The sequence below is a fragment of the Amblyomma mixtum genome, chromosome 6 (genome assembly GCF_055824585.1).
Source record: "Amblyomma mixtum isolate Tamu chromosome 6, ASM5582458v1, whole genome shotgun sequence".
Lineage (NCBI taxonomy): Eukaryota > Metazoa > Arthropoda > Arachnida > Ixodida > Ixodidae > Amblyomma > Amblyomma mixtum.
The window spans coordinates 74,106,615-74,128,393 of NC_143017.1; the positions used below are offsets into that span (position 1 = coordinate 74,106,615).

At 51.0% G+C, this 21,779-nt stretch overlaps 1 protein-coding gene across 11 annotated transcripts in view; it reads right to left on the reverse strand.

The window, feature by feature from the left end:
• Window positions 1-21,779, reverse strand: part of LOC149339394 (poly(rC)-binding protein 3-like) — a 313,316-nt gene that overhangs the window by 39,252 nt on the left and 252,285 nt on the right. For 10 of the 11 annotated variants that reach the window (XM_089548166.1, XM_089548163.1, XM_089548161.1 and 7 more), the window contains one exon: window positions 9,473-9,634. In XM_089548166.1, coding sequence (XP_089404292.1) covers window positions 9,473-9,634 — 162 coding nt within the window. Of the gene's footprint in view, window positions 1-9,472; window positions 9,635-10,835; window positions 10,973-21,779 lie in introns of those variants that run through there. The other variant, XM_089548164.1, reaches the window with a different exon arrangement.

Sequence of the window (21,779 nt, forward strand, 5' to 3'; positions counted from 1 at the left end):
AAAAAAACACCGCGCGCCCCGAAAACCTGGACCCTGCTTCTTGTCCTCAACAGCTCGCGTCGGGCAGCTCCGAGAAATCCTCGTAGCACTTCTCGAATTTGAAGAAACGAAAGCGGGAAATAAATCAACGACGAAAAGGAGAAATAAAAAATCAAGAAAAACCGGCCCCACTGCCTACCTCGGTTCTCGCCGAGGAGCGCAGAAAAAAAGAAGAAAATACGAGGGGGGACCCAAAAAAAACCGAACTGAGAGCGCGCTGCCATTCGTAGACGTAGTAGAGAGTTCTACCGCTAGATGGGGTTAGTAGAGACCTTCACGAAACAGCTGTGCAGACGACATCAATTTGAAGGTAAACATTTCAGCGTACTGTTGTGTTTCGCTTGCAGGTATTTGTTCCGCCTGCGAAATCTTTATGGCAAATTTAAAAGAACAAAGAGTGTGTTTGAAGTTTTGTTTCCTGCTTGGAAAATCGGCAACAGAAGCTTACCAAATGTTGCAACAAGCTTTTAAAGAGGATGCTATGAGCCGTACACAAGTGTTCGAGTGGTTTGGGCGCTTCAAACGTGGTGAGATGAGTGCCGAAGACCATGCTCGTTCTGGGCGTCCTTCAACGTCTCGAAACGATGAAAACGTTGAAAAAATCCGTGAAAAACTGAACGAAGATCGTCGTTCCACGATCGACCAAATTTCAGAAGAGACAGGTGTGAGTTGGAGCTCGTGTCAGCGAATTTTGACTGAGGAGTTGGAAATGAGACGTGTTTCTGCAAAATTTGTTCCTCGCATTCTCACACAGGATCAAAAGAACATTCGATTGAATTTGAGCCGGGATTTAAAAAATGAGATTGAAAGTGATCCAACCTTATTGACAAAAGTCATTACAGGTGATGAGAGTTGGTGTTACGGTTATGACCCAGAAACTAAGCTAGCGTCAAGCCAGTGGAAGTCTCCCAACTCTCCGAGACCAAAAAAAGCAAGACAGTTGAAGTCCAATGTGAAGACAATGATCATTGTCTTTTTCGATGTTCGCGGAATTGTGCACCAAGAATTTGTTCCCCCTGGCCAGACTGTTAACCAGCACTTTTATTTGGAAGTTTTAAGACGTCTGCGAGAGGATGTGCGGAGGAAACGCCCGGAACTTTGGCGATCAGGTGACTGGTTCCTTCATCACGACAACGCCCCCGCACACACGGCCTTACGAGTGACCCACTATTTGGCCTCTCGGGGATGGGCTGTCGTTCCCCACCCTCCATATTCACCAGACCTAGCCCCGTGCGACTTTTTTCTCTTTCCGAGAATGAAGAAAAGCCTAAAAGGGAAGCGTTTTGGTGATGTGGAGGCCGTAAAAACAGCTTCGCAAAGGGCACTGGACGATATCAAAGTTGAAGAGTTCCAGAGATGCTTCAAACAATGGGAAAAAAGACTTGACAAGTGCATCGCATTTCATGGAGATTACTTTGAAGGTGACTGAAGGAATTTTGTGCAAGAGTTAATAAATAAAGTTTTTATACAAAAAATCCGGTTTCTTTTGGGTCCCCCCTCGTATATATACACGTATATACAAAGGGGTCGCGGAGGAACGTCAGGCGGTACAGGGGGCAGCAACAAGAACGCAAGTGTCGAGCGAACCAAACGCCGCGGGGATCAGGTGTGTTTTATAACAGCCAATTGCGATTTGCCGCGGCTTAACGGCCCACAGGCACGCAGGTCTCTCAAGCTGAGCTCTTCTTCGACGCACTTCCGAGTGCCCCGCAATTTCCCCCGTTGCTTTTTCTTTTGCCTTTTTTTCTTTCCGGCACGGGCAAATGAGAACTGCTCCCTTAATTGACTGATGGCGGCGCTCTGCACTTCTCGACCTCGCTTTCTCCCCTATAGGTGCGGCCGCGCTAACGTCTGTGCCGTATAGTGGCCAGAGGATACTCCGGAAGCGCGGAAAACAAGCAGGCAACCGCGAGACGAGGATAGAGCGAAAAATAAAAGAAGAAAGAAGTACAGAAGAAGACGAGCCGAAGACAGAAGCCGCCGGCTTGCGAAGCTTAGAGGCTAGGAACAGCGAGCAGTGTTGTCCCCCGGACTTTGGAAACGGCTTGCCGGGGAAGAGAAGCACAACGAGCTCTTCGATTCGCCATTGATCCTGCTTCGGCTCGGCGGAGCCGCGCAGCTGCATCCCCCTGCGCTTTTCTTCGCTTTCGTTCGTTTTCCGAGTGCGGAAATGTGTAGGCACGTGTCTCTTCTCTCGTCTTCGTTCGCTCACTGCAAAGGCGATCCGTTCAAATTTGGGCTTCGCGCTTTGAGGGAATATCAGACTCCATCAGCCGCATAGATTATCGCGGCCCCAGTAAAAAAAAAAAAAAAAGGAAATAGAAGAAAAGGAAGGACAGAAAACCGAGCAGGCATACGCTTTCCCTCACCAAAGGCAAGCGCCGCGGAAACGAAGCTTCAGGATCCTTTCGACTACGCACCGAAAGCCTTGACACGCACTCTGAAGAACACCAAAGAGGGCCTTCCCAGTTGGAATCGCCTAGGATTGCATGCTCATTGTTTTGTTCTAAAATACGTCGACTAATTGGCACGCTCGGAGGTTACATTATTAGCTGGATGGACATGGCAATCCTACGACCACGACGGGCAACGTCGATGATCGTCATTTTCGATCGATCACCCCCTAACAGGCGACCTCGTTCAGCACACGAATAACGAAATGCACGGACAAAGCAAGTGTAGCGCGCTTGTTTATGTTCCAGACAACGCGAGCGCGTTTGGAGTTCCCCGAGTGCTGCAGATACCATGAAAGGCGCGGTGGACTAAACTTTAGTGACAGACGGTACGTTAATTTTTTTTATTTATTAATACTGCAATCCCAGGAAGGGATTTTCGCAGGGTGAGCATACAGAAAATAGGTAAGTACAAATATTAAGAAAAAAAAAGTACAAAGGCCACAAATTAATAATAAGCAACTTATTTATTTATTAATATAATTCTCCGCACTATACCCATACGGCATGACGAGAACATAAACTAGCTTTTTTCAACATCCAAATAAATAGGATAGGGGAGGAAAACGCACATCCGAAGGAAAAAAAAGTTTTTTTTTTTTGTTTTATTTCGAAGGCGACGAAGGCAGTGTTTCACACAGGTTGCACAACCGAAAGCTCCTCCTCAAACGCGGGGCTCAAACGCAAGGATCTAAAAAGGAGCAAACGCCAAGCACAGAGTAATTCATTTTTGATCCTGAATTCCAGCCTGTGGTAAACGATGACGTAAGAAAATACATTTAAAAGGCCGAACCATTCAATCAAACATTGCTTTGTCGCACGCATGACGGAACGCGTGGGCACAGCGAGCGCAAGCGGCGGTGAAGCTATAACGAGAAATTCTGCAAACACACAGGTGTAGAAATGATGAATAAAGAGAGAGAGAAAGAAAGGAATAACGAAAGAGAGAAAAATGAAAAGAAGAAAGAAAGAGAGAAAGAAAGAAAAGAGAAGAAAGAAAGAAAGAAAGAAAGAAAAGAGAAGAAAGAAAGGAAGAAAGAAAGAAAGAAGGGAAGAAGGAAAGAAAGAAAGAATACTGCTCTGCCAGACAGCGACGGGCGGCTCAAAATGCCAGGCGCATCGTCGACTCCCACTACACTACTCTGTCCGTGCCTGCGGGCCCCGCCAAGAGGCAAAAATCGACGCGTGGAATCCGCGCCTGCAGATTGCCCCCCTCCCCTCCGTCCGCGCAAAAAGCAGGCGAACGATGGCTCCCTGCCTGGCGATATATAGGAAGGGGGGCACCGCCAAAGGGAGCAGCGCGGCGCAATGGGACGGCAGCGTTAACGAGCCGCGCACAGCAAAGACAGCGTTAGAGGGAGAGGAGGGAAGGGACAGCGCAACGCAGAGGCGGGACGCTCTATATATATATTGACGCATACGCGCACAGCTCTAAGGTGCCCCGCGGAAAACCGTTCACGAGTCCAAGAGAAAGAGCGGCAATACGAGAAACCCCTGGCAGGAGAGCGCGAATTGACCAACGGAAGCCGGATGTCTGGTTTAGAGGCAAATCATGCGGCGCGCCGGCCTCGCCCTCCTATTTGTCTTGGCATCGACAGGCCCGGTCGGCGTGCCCGAGGACTAATTTCATCACACTGTTCCACCGCAGCGGCTGTCTTCGCGCCTGTTTGTGTGCGCGGTGTCTCGGCGGGAACCGAGTGAAAGGAGCCAGTTTGTCGCAAGCCCGATATATCCTCGCGGTGCGATCGTGCCGTCAAACAGCCGAGTGAAGACGGCGCCTGCTTGCAAAATCGATGCATTCACTGCGCGGATGCCCGCTGAGCCGTCGTCCGCTGCGAGCGGCCCCCCGCGTTCGAGACTTTGTTCACCTTGACGCAGTCAGGAGACCGATGAGCGCATAGGCTGTCCCGTTGGCATCGAAAGGTGCCAGCGCTGCGACGTTCACGGCGCCTGGCGCGCACGTAACGTTACTCGTCGCACCGATAATAGTGATTAAACGCGCCCCCTATAGCGCCAGAACCCAAATTGAGCGCGAACTCTTCCCGCGGTTGTTCGTACTGCACACTGCGCGCATCAACGACTACCAAGCCCATTGTAGCGAGAGCTACATTACCCGCAGTCTCGCCGTTTCGCTGTGGGCCTTCGGCGCCACTTGTGCGCATGCGCGAGGAGCCGAGTGACGTCACAGCCGCGCAGCTGGTGCGCCGCGCGCCGACGCCGCTCGCCTCCGACCGAGAGATGATGGTGATCAGTAACCAGGGATATACTGTACCCCTTGCTACGTATATCCTGGCATAGCTGAGCTAAGCTAATTATTTCCTTTAATTATTTCCTTCATTATTTTATTATTGTCGTGTACGTCATTTCTAACAAACACTACACGGCAGAATGGAAGACAGTGTCGCGAATTAGCCCAGTTTATCAGTTCGTTTAACCGAGCGGCGCTTAATCTTACGCGGCCACCCACTGCTGTACACTGCATTTTTTTCGCACCGAGCCTCAGCTTCGAGAGCCACTTCATGTCTCGGGTTTCATATATATCGTAAAATGTGGCCGAACAGATACGTGAGAGCGTTCGTGTGGCGTGGGGGCTACGCCACGACGTACCACGCCACCTGGGGCTGTGAAAAAAAAAAGCTCTTTACTACCAAAGATGACCAGCCCTAGTCTAGAGCAGTGGGAGGCCCTCCCGACTGACTACGACCCGAGCACGCAGCTTATGCCGGTGACGAAGACCAAGCCGGCGGCGGAGGCCAAACGGGATCCTGGAATAGGGAAGACCGATCCCTGAAACTCAAAATCTATCTCGCCCCCACTTCCATTCCGTAACTCTTCTCTTCTGAAATAAATGTTTTTTTTACTACTACTGAAGGCTGAAAAATGCAAAGCGCAACGCACAGACTCGAAGATGCTTATTAGCCTGGTGGGCACGTTTTCGTTCACGTTTCTGCTGAGCTGCGGATCGAAGTAACGCAGAGCGCTATGTCAGTGGCCCGAGTACAAAGCCAATTAAGCGCTCCAACGGTGCGCTACAGCCCACGAAAGCCATGGTCGTCGGAAATTCTGATGGCCAGCTGGCGTTTTCTGACAACTATTACTACTAAGACAATGAAATACTAGCGTGAAGCCGCGGCACATAGTAGACTGCCTCTCTGCAGACCCACAGAGAGTTCAGCGATGCGAACCGAGCATGGAACAGACCGCGAGAATCCGAACGAAACGAAATGATAAGTGGTACTAGTACGTTCCTGTCTTCGCTGTTCTCATGCTTTGTCTAACGGGCACGCTTCGTCTCCGCTACGCGTTCCAGTTCACGAACCGGCAGCAAATATACGACTGCCTATAACAGCCATAACAGGTCACTGAAGCAAAGAAGCAGATTAGCTAAGCGAACTAATCCTGCCATTGTATCTAGCTGAGTAGAATGTACAACTTCCTGTAAGAGCCATAACAGGTCACTAAAGCAAAAGAAGCAGATTAGATAAGCTAATAAATTCCGCCGTTCGATCTCTTATTTCAACGCCCATTCGTTCATAGCTGTAAACGGGAACCGAAAGGAAGCCTCTGCGGTAATTCGAACCTGAACACGCATTTTTCCCTGACGTATAAAATAGGGGTTTTCTACCGCCATGTTAATGATTGGATTCTCATGAAAGGAAAGTACAAGCGTCGAACTCAAGCTGACTGGATAAATTATTGAGAAGCAGGCAAGGAGGTAAAGCAGGTCCTTGAAATCTGTACATGCAGATTCATAATCCTATATGTACGCTTGCAAGGACTTTCAAAAGCTAGAATTGCATACACCGCCCTATCTCATTAACAAGCGTACCATGCAAAATCATGGAACATGTCATCTACTCTCAAATCATGACCTTCCTAGACTCGAATCACTTTCTTCACCCCTCACAGCATGGTTTCCGGTAGGGGTTGTCTTGCGAAGCACAACTGGTACTTTTCATTCATGACTTAATATGTCGGTCTTGACTCGAGCATGTAAACTGACGCGATCTTTCCAGACTTTGCTAAATCTCTCGATAAAGTACCTCCCCGTCGCTTGCTATTAAAACATGAACTGCTAAACTTGGGCCCTAACATTCTAACATGGATTGAAGAATTTGACTAATCGTTCGCAAATGGTCCTAGTCAGTAATAATAACTTGTCTAGCCCCCTTCCAGTAACTTCTGGCGTCTCCCAAGTGTCCGTCCTTGGAACGCTGTTATTTTTAATATATATATAAACGACGTACCTCACAGTGACTCCTAATATACGCATGTTTCCAGACGACTGCGTCATCTACCGTACTATCAGTAACGCCTCTGACCAAGTCACTCTGCAGTCTGATCTTAACAGTGCTCTAAAATGGCGCAGGAATTCGATATTGACTATAAAGGCCACTAAATGTAAATTTATATCCTCTCGCCATCACAGCCCGTTTCTCTTTCCTTACACTGTCGCTAACACGCCACTAAAGCTAGACCAATCTTATAAGTACCTATGTGTAACCCTTTGTCACGTCACCAATATCATCTCGTTATCTAATAAAACCTTAGACTTTTTGAAACGTCACTTACGAAACGCCTCGCCACATGTCAAACTACTCGCGTTCAAGGCACCTGTCAGGCCTAAACTTGAAACGCCTCGTCCATTTGGAACCCGCATCAATCATATCTCATCGAATCATATCAGAATTTCTTCAAAATCGCGCTACTAGATTCATTCAATCCCTGTACTCATATGACGTCGGCGTGTCATCTTTGAAATCAGAATTCGGCTTAGAATCCGGCTTGTCAAAGTTTTCTAGTCGACGCCGCATTGCAAGCTTGTCTTATCTCAAATTCTTTTTTTATTCCCTTAATCAAGTACCATATCGAACAGCAGCGTCCCGCATATCCAACCGCACCAGCCATTAGTCTCAAGTTGCGCGCCCACGAGCCCGAACCGCTACATTCACTGCTTCCGTTTTTCTTCCGAACCGCCCCCAGACATCCCTGCTAACACGCGCCCATCTTCGTTTTTACAGCTTTTAAATGAACATTTTCTTCAACGATTACTGAAACCGAGACGTTTTTCTTTGCATACAAAAAAAAAAAGAAAAACGCCCCTCGTGCAATGCCCCCTACGGGGAGCTTTAGGGTAATAAACTGAACTGAACACTGTCGCAACAGTGGCACCGCGTACAAAAGAACGTAGGCCCTTAATTTTTTTCCCGTCCCAGCGTGCATCAAAATGTGTTCCCGAACTTCACCGCATAGAACAATCAATTTAGTCGATTAGCGGGCACTGACTGCGCACATCTGCCTACACTATAAACGGAAAGGAGTAAAAAAAGTGCGCCAGAGGACGGCTTTACTCCCTTTCTACCCCCATACAGGCGTAATCATGTTTAGAGTGTACAGCGCGGATGATCCTGATCCACAGTGCGGAGCGGGACTCAAACGAAGCATTCCTCGTTACTGAGCATAGGACATCGCACAGCCACTTGAAGATTTTAACTAGTGACTTATTCAGTAACTTGTTCAGTGACTAGTAGTTCCCACCTGGTGCTTCACTCAATTTTACACGGTTAAACGGCAACTGCAAACGTCGCAAACGCACTCCGCATTCCGCCGTTAGCACGCTCAAGTCAAGGTAGGCGTGCTCAGAGTTGTCTTTAATGGCAGGCGAGGTGCCTGGTCATGCACATGTCGGGCTTCGTCAGTACACAGCAGTGGGGAGTTGTGAGGCACGAACGCGACGTCGCGAAGATATATGCACAGATGACACGGCAATGCAGTGACCTGCAATACGCAGCGATGTCGTATGCTGATACAACGTGTTTGCCTCAGACAGTAAGATTAAACGTTTATGCTTGCTAATTGGTACAGAGGGCAAAACGCTCGCCGACCGTATGCGCGAAATCTGGCGGTAACGCCTAGTTCGAGACAGGCTGCATGCGAGCATCTTTGGCTATGATATCGTTGCTACCACGACAACGGTTGGTGCGCCGTTAGCCCTCATAATGTGCAGCGTCGCTCATAACCAAAAACTGATGCATTTTTGTTTCTCACATACTACGCAAGCTTTGATTGTTCTGCTGCCTCCTGCCGTAATTGGACTTAAGCTCCTGCAGCCTTCGTACCACTATACAACCAGACGGCTGGTCACTTTTTTGTTTTTGTAAGACGTAATGAATGGGGCCAGTTGACCAGCTCCCGCACACTGACGAAAAAGGTGAGCGACGAGGGGCCGTTAGCACGACAGCAGAACCCTGTACAAATATCTTAGTTCAATCCCCTCAGGGCAGAACAAACAAGCTGCACACCGCTTATATATAACCTAGCAATGGCTCGTGAACGTGGCATTAAAAAGACCAAAGAAGAAACTCCACACTGTGAAGCTGTGAACCCTTATAAAAATGGTCTATAGACAGTCTATAGACTTCTTATTGACTATTGACTTCCAATAGATATTGCTTTTTGTCTACTCATAGTCTATAGACTGTCTATAGACAAAAGTCGACTAAACGTGCATGGCCATAAACCTATAGATTGTCTATAGACTGTCTATGACATTTGTATTGCCTATAGACTGTTCTCTAGCATTTGTCTAGAGATAATCTTTAGACTTCATATGCAGAAGTCTATAGACACTCTATAGACTGTCCAAAACTGTTTTTGTAAGGGAAGCTGCAAATAAGGCTAGGTTTTCTATGACACCACATTCATGTTTCTTCATGCACTGCAAATTACTGTCTCAGTTTTGAACTGCCTGAACAAACAAGGCTGGGCGCCAAAGATGGATCCCTCTGCGCCTTCATTACTACTCCCCAAAACACCCGATCCAAACGCCTCTCGCCGGGCTGTCTCGTGTCGCGCGCGTGCGCTTTGGGGGGCGAGAGCAAGCAAGACGGCGAGCAAAGCACGGTGCAGGCAGCGCGAGGGCAGTGGTGGTGCTCTGGGGGGAGGCGGGGGAGCAGTGCGGCGGCGATCACGACACTCACCTTTCCCTGCATGATCAGGCGGACAGTGAGTGTGACGGAGGGGCCGTCGAGTGCCTTGGTGTCTACAGCTGCCATGGTGGCTGAGGTGGTGGCGGCGGCGGTTGGAGGAAGGACCGGGCAGGGCACAATGGTGGCTGGCAGCGGAACGGGCACGGAGGGGCGCTGCGCACACGAAAACAGGCACACGCAGCAGGGTGAGGTTTTGGCGCCGGTTCGGGGACCAGAGAGAGATAGAGAGAAAGGCACGAGCGAGTGTGCGACACTGCGGGAGTTGGCGGAAAAGCGATGAGCGACACCACACACCGACGACTGCGCGGCAACGCAGTGAGACCGCCCCGACTGAATCTACTCCGACCGACCGATAACGGCTAACACGCACTGAGCAGAAAGTGCTTCTTTTAGGCCAAGGACCTACCTGCACCATCGCGGCACTATTAGCGCCCGCAGCTTTGCGTGAAGCTGAAGAACAAGGTAAATTAAGGCAAAATCCACGCGCGTTTCACGTTACGCAATCCGCAGCGAGCTTAAATCCCTTAAAACACTTCAGAGAACTAAGGCCTCTAAGACCAGAGAAAAGAAATTTAGGCGAACAGGTGCAATGCAGGCACACGACCACCTAACTTGACTGCCACAGATCACAGTACGAAGTGTGGGCCACTCCCATGTCACGGAGACTTTATCTACGATAACACTTCAAGTGGGCAAATAAATAAAGACCAAGTCATTTGGAAACGTCGTGTAATCAATCTAGTAAGCTGAGAAATGAAGCAGTTCTTCCATGTCTCAAATCAGACAGCAGTCACTACGAAATCCGCGAAGTGCGCGGCTTATTCCACAAACGCATTCACGCAAAAGATAAGAATGATAACGACTTTCGACCACTTACGATAGCGCGCGGTCAGCGCGACGATTATCTCTAGGAAAGAGTAACTGCGACTCCTTTTACACAAGAGGTACGCGCGGTATGACTGCACACTGCCCCTACCAATATCAAATGCCCACAGCGATTGCATTCGCCGCATCTTAAACATGCGCACGCTGTCTCCGCGTTCCGAGATACCACGCGCAGATTCCGGGTCAGACCGAATCGGCGTGCGAAAAATACGCGCACGCGTACCACGCTGCAAAGCAAGCACAGCCCCAGCTGGTGGAAGGAAAAACCTTCGATGACAAGTTGGATCCAAGGAGAAAAAGCAGCGACAGCTGCAGAGCTGCCCAGATAAGGTTAGATACGTCGCATGTCTACACACACATACAAAATTTTAACCAGGAATACAAAAAGCAGACCGGCGCATCTTTAAAGGCAGCTGCGGGAGCAGGCCAGAGGGTGGAATACTCAGCAGACGAAACAGCGATAACTCACAGTTCCGTCATCTGCCGTATCCCTGTGCCGCATGGTTACGTGGCCAGACGCGAAGCCTCGGACCAGAGACACACACACCGGCGCACAGAGACGCACACCTTTCGCAAACCGCCAGCGGCGAAGTCACCGATGAGACCGGTGCGCAAAGGGCTGCGAAGCCGTGCACGGGGGGGACGAGACGTCGTCGGTCGGCGAGAGGAAAGACCTACAGCGCCGCGTGTCGGTCGGAGGCGGGGGTAAGGGAGGAGACAAATGGGGGCTGACAGGGGCACGCCACCGCGACACGCTCGGGACGACACGTCTCTGGGCAGCCGCGCGGCAGAGGCGGCGACGAAAGCGCGTTTCATTTTCAACACGTGCTCCGAGGAAGAAAAGAAGAAGAAGAAGAAGAGTAACGTTCTCGCAGACAGGCGGCGGCCGTTTGGCTCGTCTTGTTTAATGGCCGGAATCGTCACGGCGGCGTCGGCCCTCACCCACTGGCCTCGTTAAGAGAAAAATAGAAAAAGAGGCTGGGGACGCCGCTTCCCGCGAGGCTCGAGACGCAGGTATTCCCCCTTCCTGGAAAATTAGCGCGTGAGAACATGAGGGGCTGCCTCGTCGCGTGCTCGACGTGTGTCGTATGTGAGGCCGCGGAGCGCGCTTTTCGGGAACGACGAAACAGCTCGGTAAGCCACGGAGTTATTTATAATAGCATCCGAAAATAAAAACGCCAGGGGGCGAATTTTTCGCGCAGGTACGCACTAGAGAGAGGAAGACGAGAGTAACCGGAGACAGCGTGGTAAGCACAAACACACAGGCAGCCAGCTCCGAAACAAAATACACCTTTAACGCACCATGTACCGTTTTAACGATAGCGTTGCCAAAGTACCGGAAGCCCGCCTACCACCAATGCGCATGCGCAGGTCGCCTCGAAGGCGCCAGATGGCGCCAGATACCCGGAAGCTGCGCGCGCGCCTTCCGCATCGGGACCAATCAGCGCGAGCTCACTGGCAGCGTGAACAGTATCCTGCTACTCCGGTAACGGTAACATGGTACACGGTATGCTATAGGTGTCTAAAGTTCTCCGACAAGCCAACGTCGTTCCATTAGCTCCTCGTCTTCTCGACCGAGCTTCCTCTGACGTTCACTGCAAGCATGAAATACACACTTTGACTACGCATTATAACTACACACTCTGACTGCCGACTTTCACTGCTTCTTTAGCACGACTCTCTCTCTCTGCTTCAATGAGTTCGGTGGTATCCATAGCTCTGTTTGCAGTAATGAGGTATGCAATGTGGTCACCCACGGACGCCTTACGCCATCTGTCGGAGCGGACAACTATTTGATTAGTTGTGTGCTCCAAAAGGGGGCGTCAGGCATCCGTGGGTGACCTCATTACTTCTATAACGCGCACTCTGACGTCATAACCATTTCGACCAACCGAAAAGCGTGACACCTCTGCTGACGTCCTTCTGTCGACAACGATGAGGCATTAAAGGCTTTCGCCTTAATACTCAGGCGCGAGGCTTAGCGTTGTTCGGTGAGTAACCAGATCTACGACACAACGACCAGGACGTGCCAGTTTCCGCGTTCTGCTGCTCTTGTTGTCAGGGCTCGGCGCCATCTTTTTTTTTCGGCGATCACTCGCGCCATTAATACGCTCAAAGGATCGCTGCTCTTTTCGACCTTCTGAAACGACAACCGAGTTTCGACTGCACAGTTACAGGCCGCCAGCACACGGCGTGCGCAGAGCATTTGCTTCTCGCACAAAATCAACGTTCGAGCATCAACTCGAGGGATCGCTTGCTGAGCAAGCGGTTCAGAAGCCAGAGACATGGAACGACCCAGCAAACACTGAGCTACAAAGACAAAGATTTGGGGGGGGGGGGGGGGGGGCGTCGCAAATTTAAAGATTATCACAAAAGGACACCACAAAACAAAAGGGGACCCCACTGGAGAGTATCCCACCAAGAAAGAGGACGAACAGCGGAGAGAAAGAAAAATAATAACATACAAAAAAAGCACACCTGCCAAGCGCAAAGCTATAGAACACGCGGAGACGGCAGGAATTACTTTGAACAAGCGCTCTCAATCAGCAGCGCGCACAAAACAGCGACAGAAACAAGGGCAGCCGACAAGGACGCTCGTTACCGGCTCGTGTTCCCGTTATTAAAGGCACGGTTCTCTCGACGGACCACGTTCGCAGAGAGAGAGACGCAACTGATTTCCCTTTCTCTCTCTCTCACACAGACACAACAAGCTGAAAAGCACAAATGGACGCATAGCTACAGCAGCGAAAAAGCCGAAGTAAATTCCTCCTCGCTATTAGTGGAGGCATGGGATCGCGCACACGAGCGCACGCAAACAAGGGCCAGTGTGATAGAAGGAATAAAGCGCGTGCACTGGCGCGAAAGCGCGCTATGCCCCGTGGGTAATGAAATCGACTACACGGGGGGTCACTACGCAGGAACAAAGGAGCGCTGGAATAGCGCAGAAACGGCGCAGGAGGAGAATAACGAAGTAGGAAAGCTAAAGCAAGAACAGAAACAAAGCGAGAGAAGAAAAAAAGCAGGGAGCGGTAAAGACACAAACCGATGAGCCGCGCCCGTGTTTAGGCGCTTAATTTAGTTAAGCGCTTGCGCTTAATCAAGTTCCACAACAGGTCCCATCTGCAGCGACGCGCAATCTAAGCAGCTTGGCAAATATGCGAAACAGATTTCGCCCCTCCCTCACCTACCTACTTTCATAAACGCGCGCATACCCCTCTCCCTAGACGCTTTGGTCAACCTTTCCGGTATCTTTCGTTCGCAATCAGGATTTCTTTCTTTCTCCTCGCTTCTCCCGTCTTCCGTTTTTTTTTTTTCGTCTATCTCTTCGTCCCCGCGATGACCTAAGCAGTTTTCTCGAGCAAGCTGTTTACCTAAAGGGCGGAAATCTCTCGCCGCCCTCACGCTACACTTTCTCCTTCGCTCTATAAGCTGCTCAGATTCGGAGCGCCTCTTCCGGCGCCGTGCACGGCAGAGAATGGACTTGCTGAGCTTCGAAATATAGTGTAAACAGACTAATGCGCGGACAAATAGGACCAAATAGGACGCGCGCGCACGACGTCACCACTCCGAAGTCTAATGAGCCAAATGAGCGAGAAACGCAAGAAAAAAAAAAAAAAGGAGGGGACACGAAATTCGCTGCCGACAGCGCTCGTGCGAGCGGCGCCGATAATTCCGTGGAGCTGTCGCGTCGTAATGAAGCAGTTTCAAGTTTATTCGCCAAGACAAAGCTCGAGCCATAATAAAACCGACAGCCTTCACATTCAGTTCTGCTTCACTCGTGACAGCCGCCGCCCGAGTGGATAACGGCGATAGCTAAGGCGCACGGATTCATTCGCTACCGCTGGCGAAGAATTAGGGCGCGAAGAATAATAACGGAACCATTACTGAATAGGAATCGGTAAGATTCAGGTTCAGAATAACGTTATTGTGGTATATTTGCATCCATTCGTTAATTTCTAGCCGTATTCAACATAAGGCGACACACAACAGAATTTTTAAGTAACAACTGCAGCACTGTTAGAGATCCCCAAGTGTCAGCTTCGTCTAAAGGGCCGAACTCGCTGCAGGTGTCACACTGCACGGCACACGTTTCGAGACGAGCTTTCGTCGGCGGTTCACTGCATATGAGCCCCGACGCAGACACCGGAAGTGTTTGTGTCCGCGGCACCTTGGTGACACTAAACCAAACTGTGTCATCGGCTACAGGCGCGCGATCGTTCGGCCATCTTCCGACAGTCGAAACGGTCGATTTGCATCGCTTATTTCGCAAGTCCTACCAGTCGCTACCGAAAACAACGCTAACGAGCATCGAGTTTAAATTCAAACCTCCTTAGCTTTCTCGCGAAGGCAGTGCCGTGGGTTCTGTACAGCAGTCATAGTAAGAGGTGTACCAGCGAGAGAGAGAAAAAAAAAATGATACGCGAGAAAATAGCGGGAAAAAAATGAAACCAGATAACCCTTCAAACAGAAAGTTGAATTCTCCAGAATGAGACAGTCCGGGGCACTAACAAACACGGCACGATCTCACGGCCAGACAGGCGAATAAACAATGAAAAGAGAATGTTTTGATGGCGTACGCACACAGGCAGGCACCGAACTCAAAACATGCGTCACCGCAGCAAATTGAACATAATATAAAAAAAGAAAGAAAGAACGGAAACAGAATGTGGCAAAGGTTTCGGGTTTCACGATGCCGAGGGCAAACCGTGAGCAAATAGGGAAAACGAGCTCGACAACCAGCAGGCGGGCGAAAGACCCGTCTCCACCGCCAGCGCAGACAAATGCGATTCGTGTTGAAAATCGGCTTAAGGCGCACGATTCGTTAACGTTTATTCTAGGGATCACGGCGCGCGTTACGCGCCGCTCACCGTGCGACGTATACACGGAGCATAAAAAACCGCCCCGGGAACGCACGCACTAGCTCCCTCCCACCCCACACACTCGCACAAACATATAGGAGACTCCCTAATCCAAACCTAAAACCCCCGACGTATAGAAGCGGCCCGCAAAACAGACGAGGTCTGCGAAAAGTTTTGCGCCACTCAGGATTTATACTATTGGGATATAGCGCGCTAACCTTTGCCTGAGCGGCTTCTTGCGACGAAAAGTAGTAATAATAAAAATGGCGGCTTATTCATTCCGACGCGTTTACAGCAGGCGAATAGGTTTACGCAGTTCAAAAGCCGAAGCGCGTTCCGCGCACCGTAACGTCATTAAACGCTGACAAAAGCGAGATGAAAACTCGGAAGGGGTTTGCAACGCACGTCGATTTTTGTCGATCTAGACGGCGAACCAAACCCCCGCGTTAGGTTCGCAGCCGAGGAAGTAAAAGCCAATGCATAAGAGCGCCAGGCAGCTAGCGTGGACGCCTGTTCTGAGCCTTAGAACGGTTGAGAATAAAGGAGCACTAGAGACCAACTTTATTCGTTTCTTTTTTCGGCTTTGGATAGAACAAGCGCCAGATACGGCGCCAAATCTACAGACTGTCACTCTTTTCACAAATTTTATCGCTCATGAAATGGACATCTTAAACCAGCTCATTGATCGCGTCTCCCATTGCATCAGTCACGCAAGCATGGGCACTTCACGCCTCACACCGACGCCGTCAATTTAAGAACGCTGTCGAAAATATTGTGCTCCAACCCACTCTCATTCACTGTCGACTCATCATACCTAAAGGTTTCCGTCATGTGACACCCCAACCAAGGGCACTTGAGATGTAACGAAAAGGTAGACAAATAAACAAAAATCAAATAAACAATATGAGCCGAGTATACATATGGTAACAACGCACTCGCCGCGAACTTCAATTTGACGCATCCCTAAACCTGGCTATCAGACCCAACGCGTGGCTTGGCGTTCGACTTCTAATTCTAACGTCGCGGGTTCGAACCCAGCCCAGCCGCCAGCGCGATGTGCGTATATCGACGGAGGCGTAATACAAAAAAACCGATGCGCTGTGTAATGTCAGCGCACGTTAAAGAACCCCAGGTTGCCCAAAATAATTCGGAGCCATGCACTACGGCGTCCTATATAGTGCGCGGCTCCTAGCCAGCCAGGACAAATTGTGAATTTGTTCTGGCTATCGCTCGTCAGAACGGCATCAGGCGCCCTCCGATATCGACGCCGTCACTCAGCGACGGTCATTCTTTCGGGACAGTGTTCGGTTTGGTTTATGGGGTTTAACGTCCCAAAGCGACTAAGGCTATGAGAGACGCCGTAGTGGAGGGCTCCGGAAATTTCGACCACCTGGGGTTCTTTAACGTGCACTGACATCGCACAGTACACGGGCCTCGAATTTCTCCTCCAAAGAAATTCAGCCGCCGCGGCCGGGATCGAACCCGCGTCTTTCGGGCCAGCAGCCGAGCACCATAGCCACTGAGCCACCGCGGCGGCATAGGGACAGTGTTCAAAAGCAATAGGCAGCAAAACCTCGAATGCCTCATGTGCGGGTATACAGACATGTTCTGCATTTCGCACAAAGCAGAATTACTTGCACGAGAGAGCACGCGAGACTCGTCGTGGCGAGCAGCCGTCTTTCCGGTCGATGCCACGCGCATATCAAATTGCCTAGAAAGCAAATTTCTTCGCAGCTAAATGTCAAGGTCTCCAGCACCAACACTCGCCCATGCCACGCTTGTATACACGAGTTTCTTGAGTTTGTGATCGACTCCACGCGTAGGTGTCTTCCGGGGCAAAACGAAGCACGCGGAGGGGAGAGAGTGACGGCGTGAGAGAAAGAGAGATAAACGACGAGCGGGCGTTTCCAACGAGGCTTATGAGCTACATGCCGGACGGCGAAGGAGGGGGGCGAGTCGCGGGGCGGCCAGAAGACAAGCGAGCATTTGCCGCGGAATCAATCAATCCCGAGGAGGAGCTGTCCGCCGGCTCCTTCGATCGACTCCGCTTATCTTGTTGGCCGCAAATTGACGGCGCGCGCTGCTCCCCGGCGCGAGCAGACTTTCGTCGATGTCACCGCGCGCGCGTACTATACGTCGTCCCCAGCGCGTTCGCTGAACTACGCTCCACCCGAGTTCCGGTCATTTCTTCTTTCCGCCCCCCTCGGCTTCAGTCTCTGCCTAATGACCCGTGAACGTCGTGTTCGGGAATGGGCAATGTCCGGATTCCTTTCCTATGGGGCGGACGAATGCGGTACAGGCACGTCAACCGCCAAGGTCGACGCAAAAGTCGCTGCGAGGCCATTCGATAACAAGCTTATCCAAGGTACACGATCTCATGCACACACATGTAGCACACCCTTGGCTGAATTATTAAAAAAAAATGACGCCTCAGGAAGGCTATCATAGGGAGTTTGAAAAAGCGAATACAAGGAAGCGCCTCAGAAAATATAAACAGGACACCAGAGTGCTTCCCAAAGACTTGACTAAGCTAGGAGCCACAGACAAACGCGAGGAATGAACAAGAAGACTGCACGTTTTACTTTACGAGACGCAGCGGGTAAGAGGGAGTCGCTCACTAGGCGTAGGTCGCCACTCGCGAAGACACACTGCTCGGGTCTCTGCCACGTAAGCTTCCTCGCGCCCATTTCTCAGCCCCTCTCTTGCGAAGTCTAAGTGCCGCTACAGCGCAGCTCGCACAGCGCTCGCGCTTTCTCCTACGACGCGCACTTCTCGCTTCTTAACCGCGCGAAGTTTGTCGCGGGCAAATGGAGCTGAGCTAGCTGCGCGCGCACGCCAAGAACCGCCGGCTTCTCAAGCACCTCTCGTTAAAAGAGAAAACAAAGAAGCAGAAACTCAAGGGCGAACCTAGACGGATGCGGGGAACAAAGATAAGTGACCGCGACAGCGCCAGCCCGACACGGCCGGAGGCGGCGAGGAGTCAGCGCTCCTCGCGTTCTCGGATTGAAAAGTGTTTTCCGCCCGCCGGCAGCTTCGCTGGCGCGCGCGCGTGCACGAAGCCACGAGCCACCTGAGACGCTCGCTCGGTGCGCGCGCTCTTAGCGAGAGCGAGCGAGCTGGTTGCACTTTACGTCCTCTTAAATAGGCTCCGGCGGCAGATTGATTTACGAGGGCCAAGCGCGCCGGAGACGCTTTAAGTTGGAATAGATGAAGCCCGGCACCGACGCAACGCAGCCGGCGGCGGGGTTTCTTTGGCTCCGAGTCAGCAGCGAGTTAATGGAGGGAAGGGACGGCTGCCGGCGCCGCAGTGGACTTTCTCTTTTCCTCACACTCCCTCTCCCTTTCTCTCACTCTCGCGCGTTCTTCGGTGCCCCCCCCTCCCCCCCATCCTCTTTTGTCTTGGGAGCATCCGGGAGGCCATTAGTTTTCATTTGGGAAACATGACCAAGCTGAGGCCAAGCACCGAAGAAAAATGGCTTATACTAGAAAAGAAGGGGGCAACAGAAGTGGGGGAGGGGGTGTCGGGACATCGGTTCCCCGCCATACCGTACACAGTCTCTCCCCTCTCCCACAGCCCACCCGTTTCTCTCTCTCCCCTGCCTAGCACCGTCACGGGTGGTAAGAAGGACTGCATTACAAGTTTTGAGGCTGGCGATAATTCATTAGGATGTGGTGGGAGCCGCAAGGAGGGTAGGGGCAGAATAGTATAAAGAAAAACCAATGTAACGGGAGTGCGCGCGAGACCTTGGCTGTCATCTTGTGCCACAATTATATTACGCTACACTCGGGAGAGTGCACTGAGGGGGAAAAAAAAAAAAAAACGCCGAGGCAGCCGCATTAGCGCGATCTGTCAAAAGTGCGCAGCTTTTCGTATGCGTTTTTTTTTGTTCCTATCTCTCCTCTTTAGGTTTCTCTTCGAACGAACGAAATTTATCGCGCTGAGTCGCGCATATTTCGGGAACCAGTATATGAAGCCACACACCGACGATAAGCACAGGCAGCGAGGTTACATGAAAAAAAAATTAGAATATTTAATAAATGAAAAAAATTGCGTTTGCCGCTATCCGAAAATGTTTAACGTCGCCACTTCAAGAACCACTAAACGGAGGGGCAAAAAGTGTCTTTCAGTTGCCTCCTTTGCGGAAACTTAAGTACACTCACGTTAAGAAGTTCACGAAGCAAGAGGCGCTGGTGTGCACTAGATCTTAACTAAATCTCCAGAAGTCCAGGGCACACTGCTTGAAATTCAGTGGTGGGCTGGATAGTTACCGCGTTGAAACCAAGAAACCTGCATCTAATTCCACACTGCATGCAGGGACGGCGATGAGAACAGTTTTTTTTTTCGCCGGCAGTCTGCTCCGTTAACTTTTGACTGAGGATGTATTCTATATCATGTATTTGTACACATTGTATATTGCCGATTAGTGTATATTGCCACTCAACCCCTATCCTTTGTTATTATCAATCCCATTTATTTCCCTGTCCCTTTATTCCCGCTAGCCGCAGCTCAGATGCTTCATGCTCCGATGGCAGATGCCCCGGCTAGCAACACCTTTTCCTTCCATTCTCATTTATATTAATAAATAGCCACTAACAACAACATGTATTCTACCCCGATAAACGCTTCGCTAAAGCAGCGTCTCCGCGCAGGAAATAACGAATTTCTCCGCACGTATCCAAACAAATGAACGTGCACCGCCCTCCGTCGCCATCGTAATGCGGACTTTCGACCGTGGGAGGTCGATCCCTGGACAGCCCGCGCTTTGTCGCTTGACGTCACGCCGGTATGACGGCTCGGCCGGCGCTAACGTGACGCTAACTGGACTCACACCGAGCGCGCGTCGGGCAGCGTGCCGGTCATCTCTGGCATCGCCGTTTCCTCCCTTCAGCCCGCGGCGACGTTCTCACGAAGCAGGAGGAGGTTGGTGGGGGGGGGGGGGGGGCAGCGGTTGCCAGGACAACGCCCGTGCCTCCGGCCGCAAACGAAGCCGGCCTCGGCAGCGTGCTTGCCCGTAATGATGTCTGCGCCGCCGCCACGCCAAAGAAAAGCGCCTCGCCACCGCCCCCTCTTCCCTTCTCTGTGCCAGTGCGCGCTCCAGGGACCGCCGCGAGCGTCCAGCTGCGTCGACAGTTACGTGCAGCGAGCTTCGCTTCCGCTCCTCGCTCTGTCCAGTCGGCTCGCTTTCTGACGCCAACGCGACAAGCAGCGCGCCCGAGCGGCACTGCGGAAATTCGCTGCTACGCCACGTTAGGCCTAGGCGTGACTCTTTACTCCTCCTCATCAACGCTGCGTCTGCGCCAATGAAGCGCTACACTGCCATATGAGTGGTCCGGTGTACGTGGGACACCACTGAAGCTCCGTGTGGCTAAATAATAATAATAATAATAATAATAATAATAATACCTGCGTCCTTTATGCATAGAATTCCAAAGGACTAACAAAGCACTTCACCTGAAAGCTGCAAAAGTCGCCGCAGTGAAACCCATTCAGAACTATGAAGCACACAAGGGCAGGGTTATGCGACATGCGGAGGTCGTGGGTTCGGATGCAACACGCGACGTATGGTTGCATTTTCTTCTACCTTCTGTTAGGTCTTGAAAATAACTCCGCAACTAATGGGCCACGTTGATCAACACTTCCCCCCGCCCTCCCCTACCACCCCCCCCCCCCCCCCGCCGAAAAAAAAAATGCTTTCCATGGATTCAATGACTCTTGGCATGCATTCAGAACTACCAGTACGTCCGCGCTCGCATCCAACGCCAGAAGCGGTTTCAAAAGGGACAGTTTGTTATTTCATTTTTTTTTTCACGTAGCTCACGTCAAAAAAAAAAAAAAAACGGCTCTTGGAGCCAAGCCATACTTCGTTAGCGCTAAACCCTTCTTACCTTACACACACCCTTCCCTGAGCCTCCCCCAACCATCGGTTACCATTGCTCTATTTATGTAGCCCACACTCTCCCCTTCTCTCTTTCGCTCTGCAGCATCGTCGACTCTGCTGCGCATGGTCTTCGCTTCCGTGCCTTCTATTTCCCCTCGCTCTTCGAAATTAATTAGTTTACACAGCTTAGTGACTGCGGAGGAACCGAATGCTAACATGCGCCGCGTTCCCCACCAAACAGAGTTAAAAAAAACAAACCAAGCGAGCTAAAGCAGATTAAGACATTCGCACAGAAGCCTGGTTCACGGGCTTCTCATCCTGTCGTACGTTTCATCCTTTTGATTTTATTTGACGTCTCTTGTTGACAGCGCTCGCCGTAAGCGTCTTGCTTCACTTGGCGTCTGCGATCAATCCACAATCAGAAGAGTCCTCTCGCCGGACCGTCACGCTCACATGAGCTGATGCTGCGGCAGTGCGCACTCGCCGAGCGCTGCACGGAAGTAATTAGGCGACGAACAGCACGCTGCCCGAGTGTTCAGAGGCGAAGAGGAAAGCAGCAGGAGCGCTACTGTACTACTACATGTGTCGTTTTTATTGCTCGCTTCCGGACCGCCGCTCAACGTCTCACGTCGTCTTCGCTCGCCTCCGCTTTTCCTACCGGATCCCGTGGCGCGC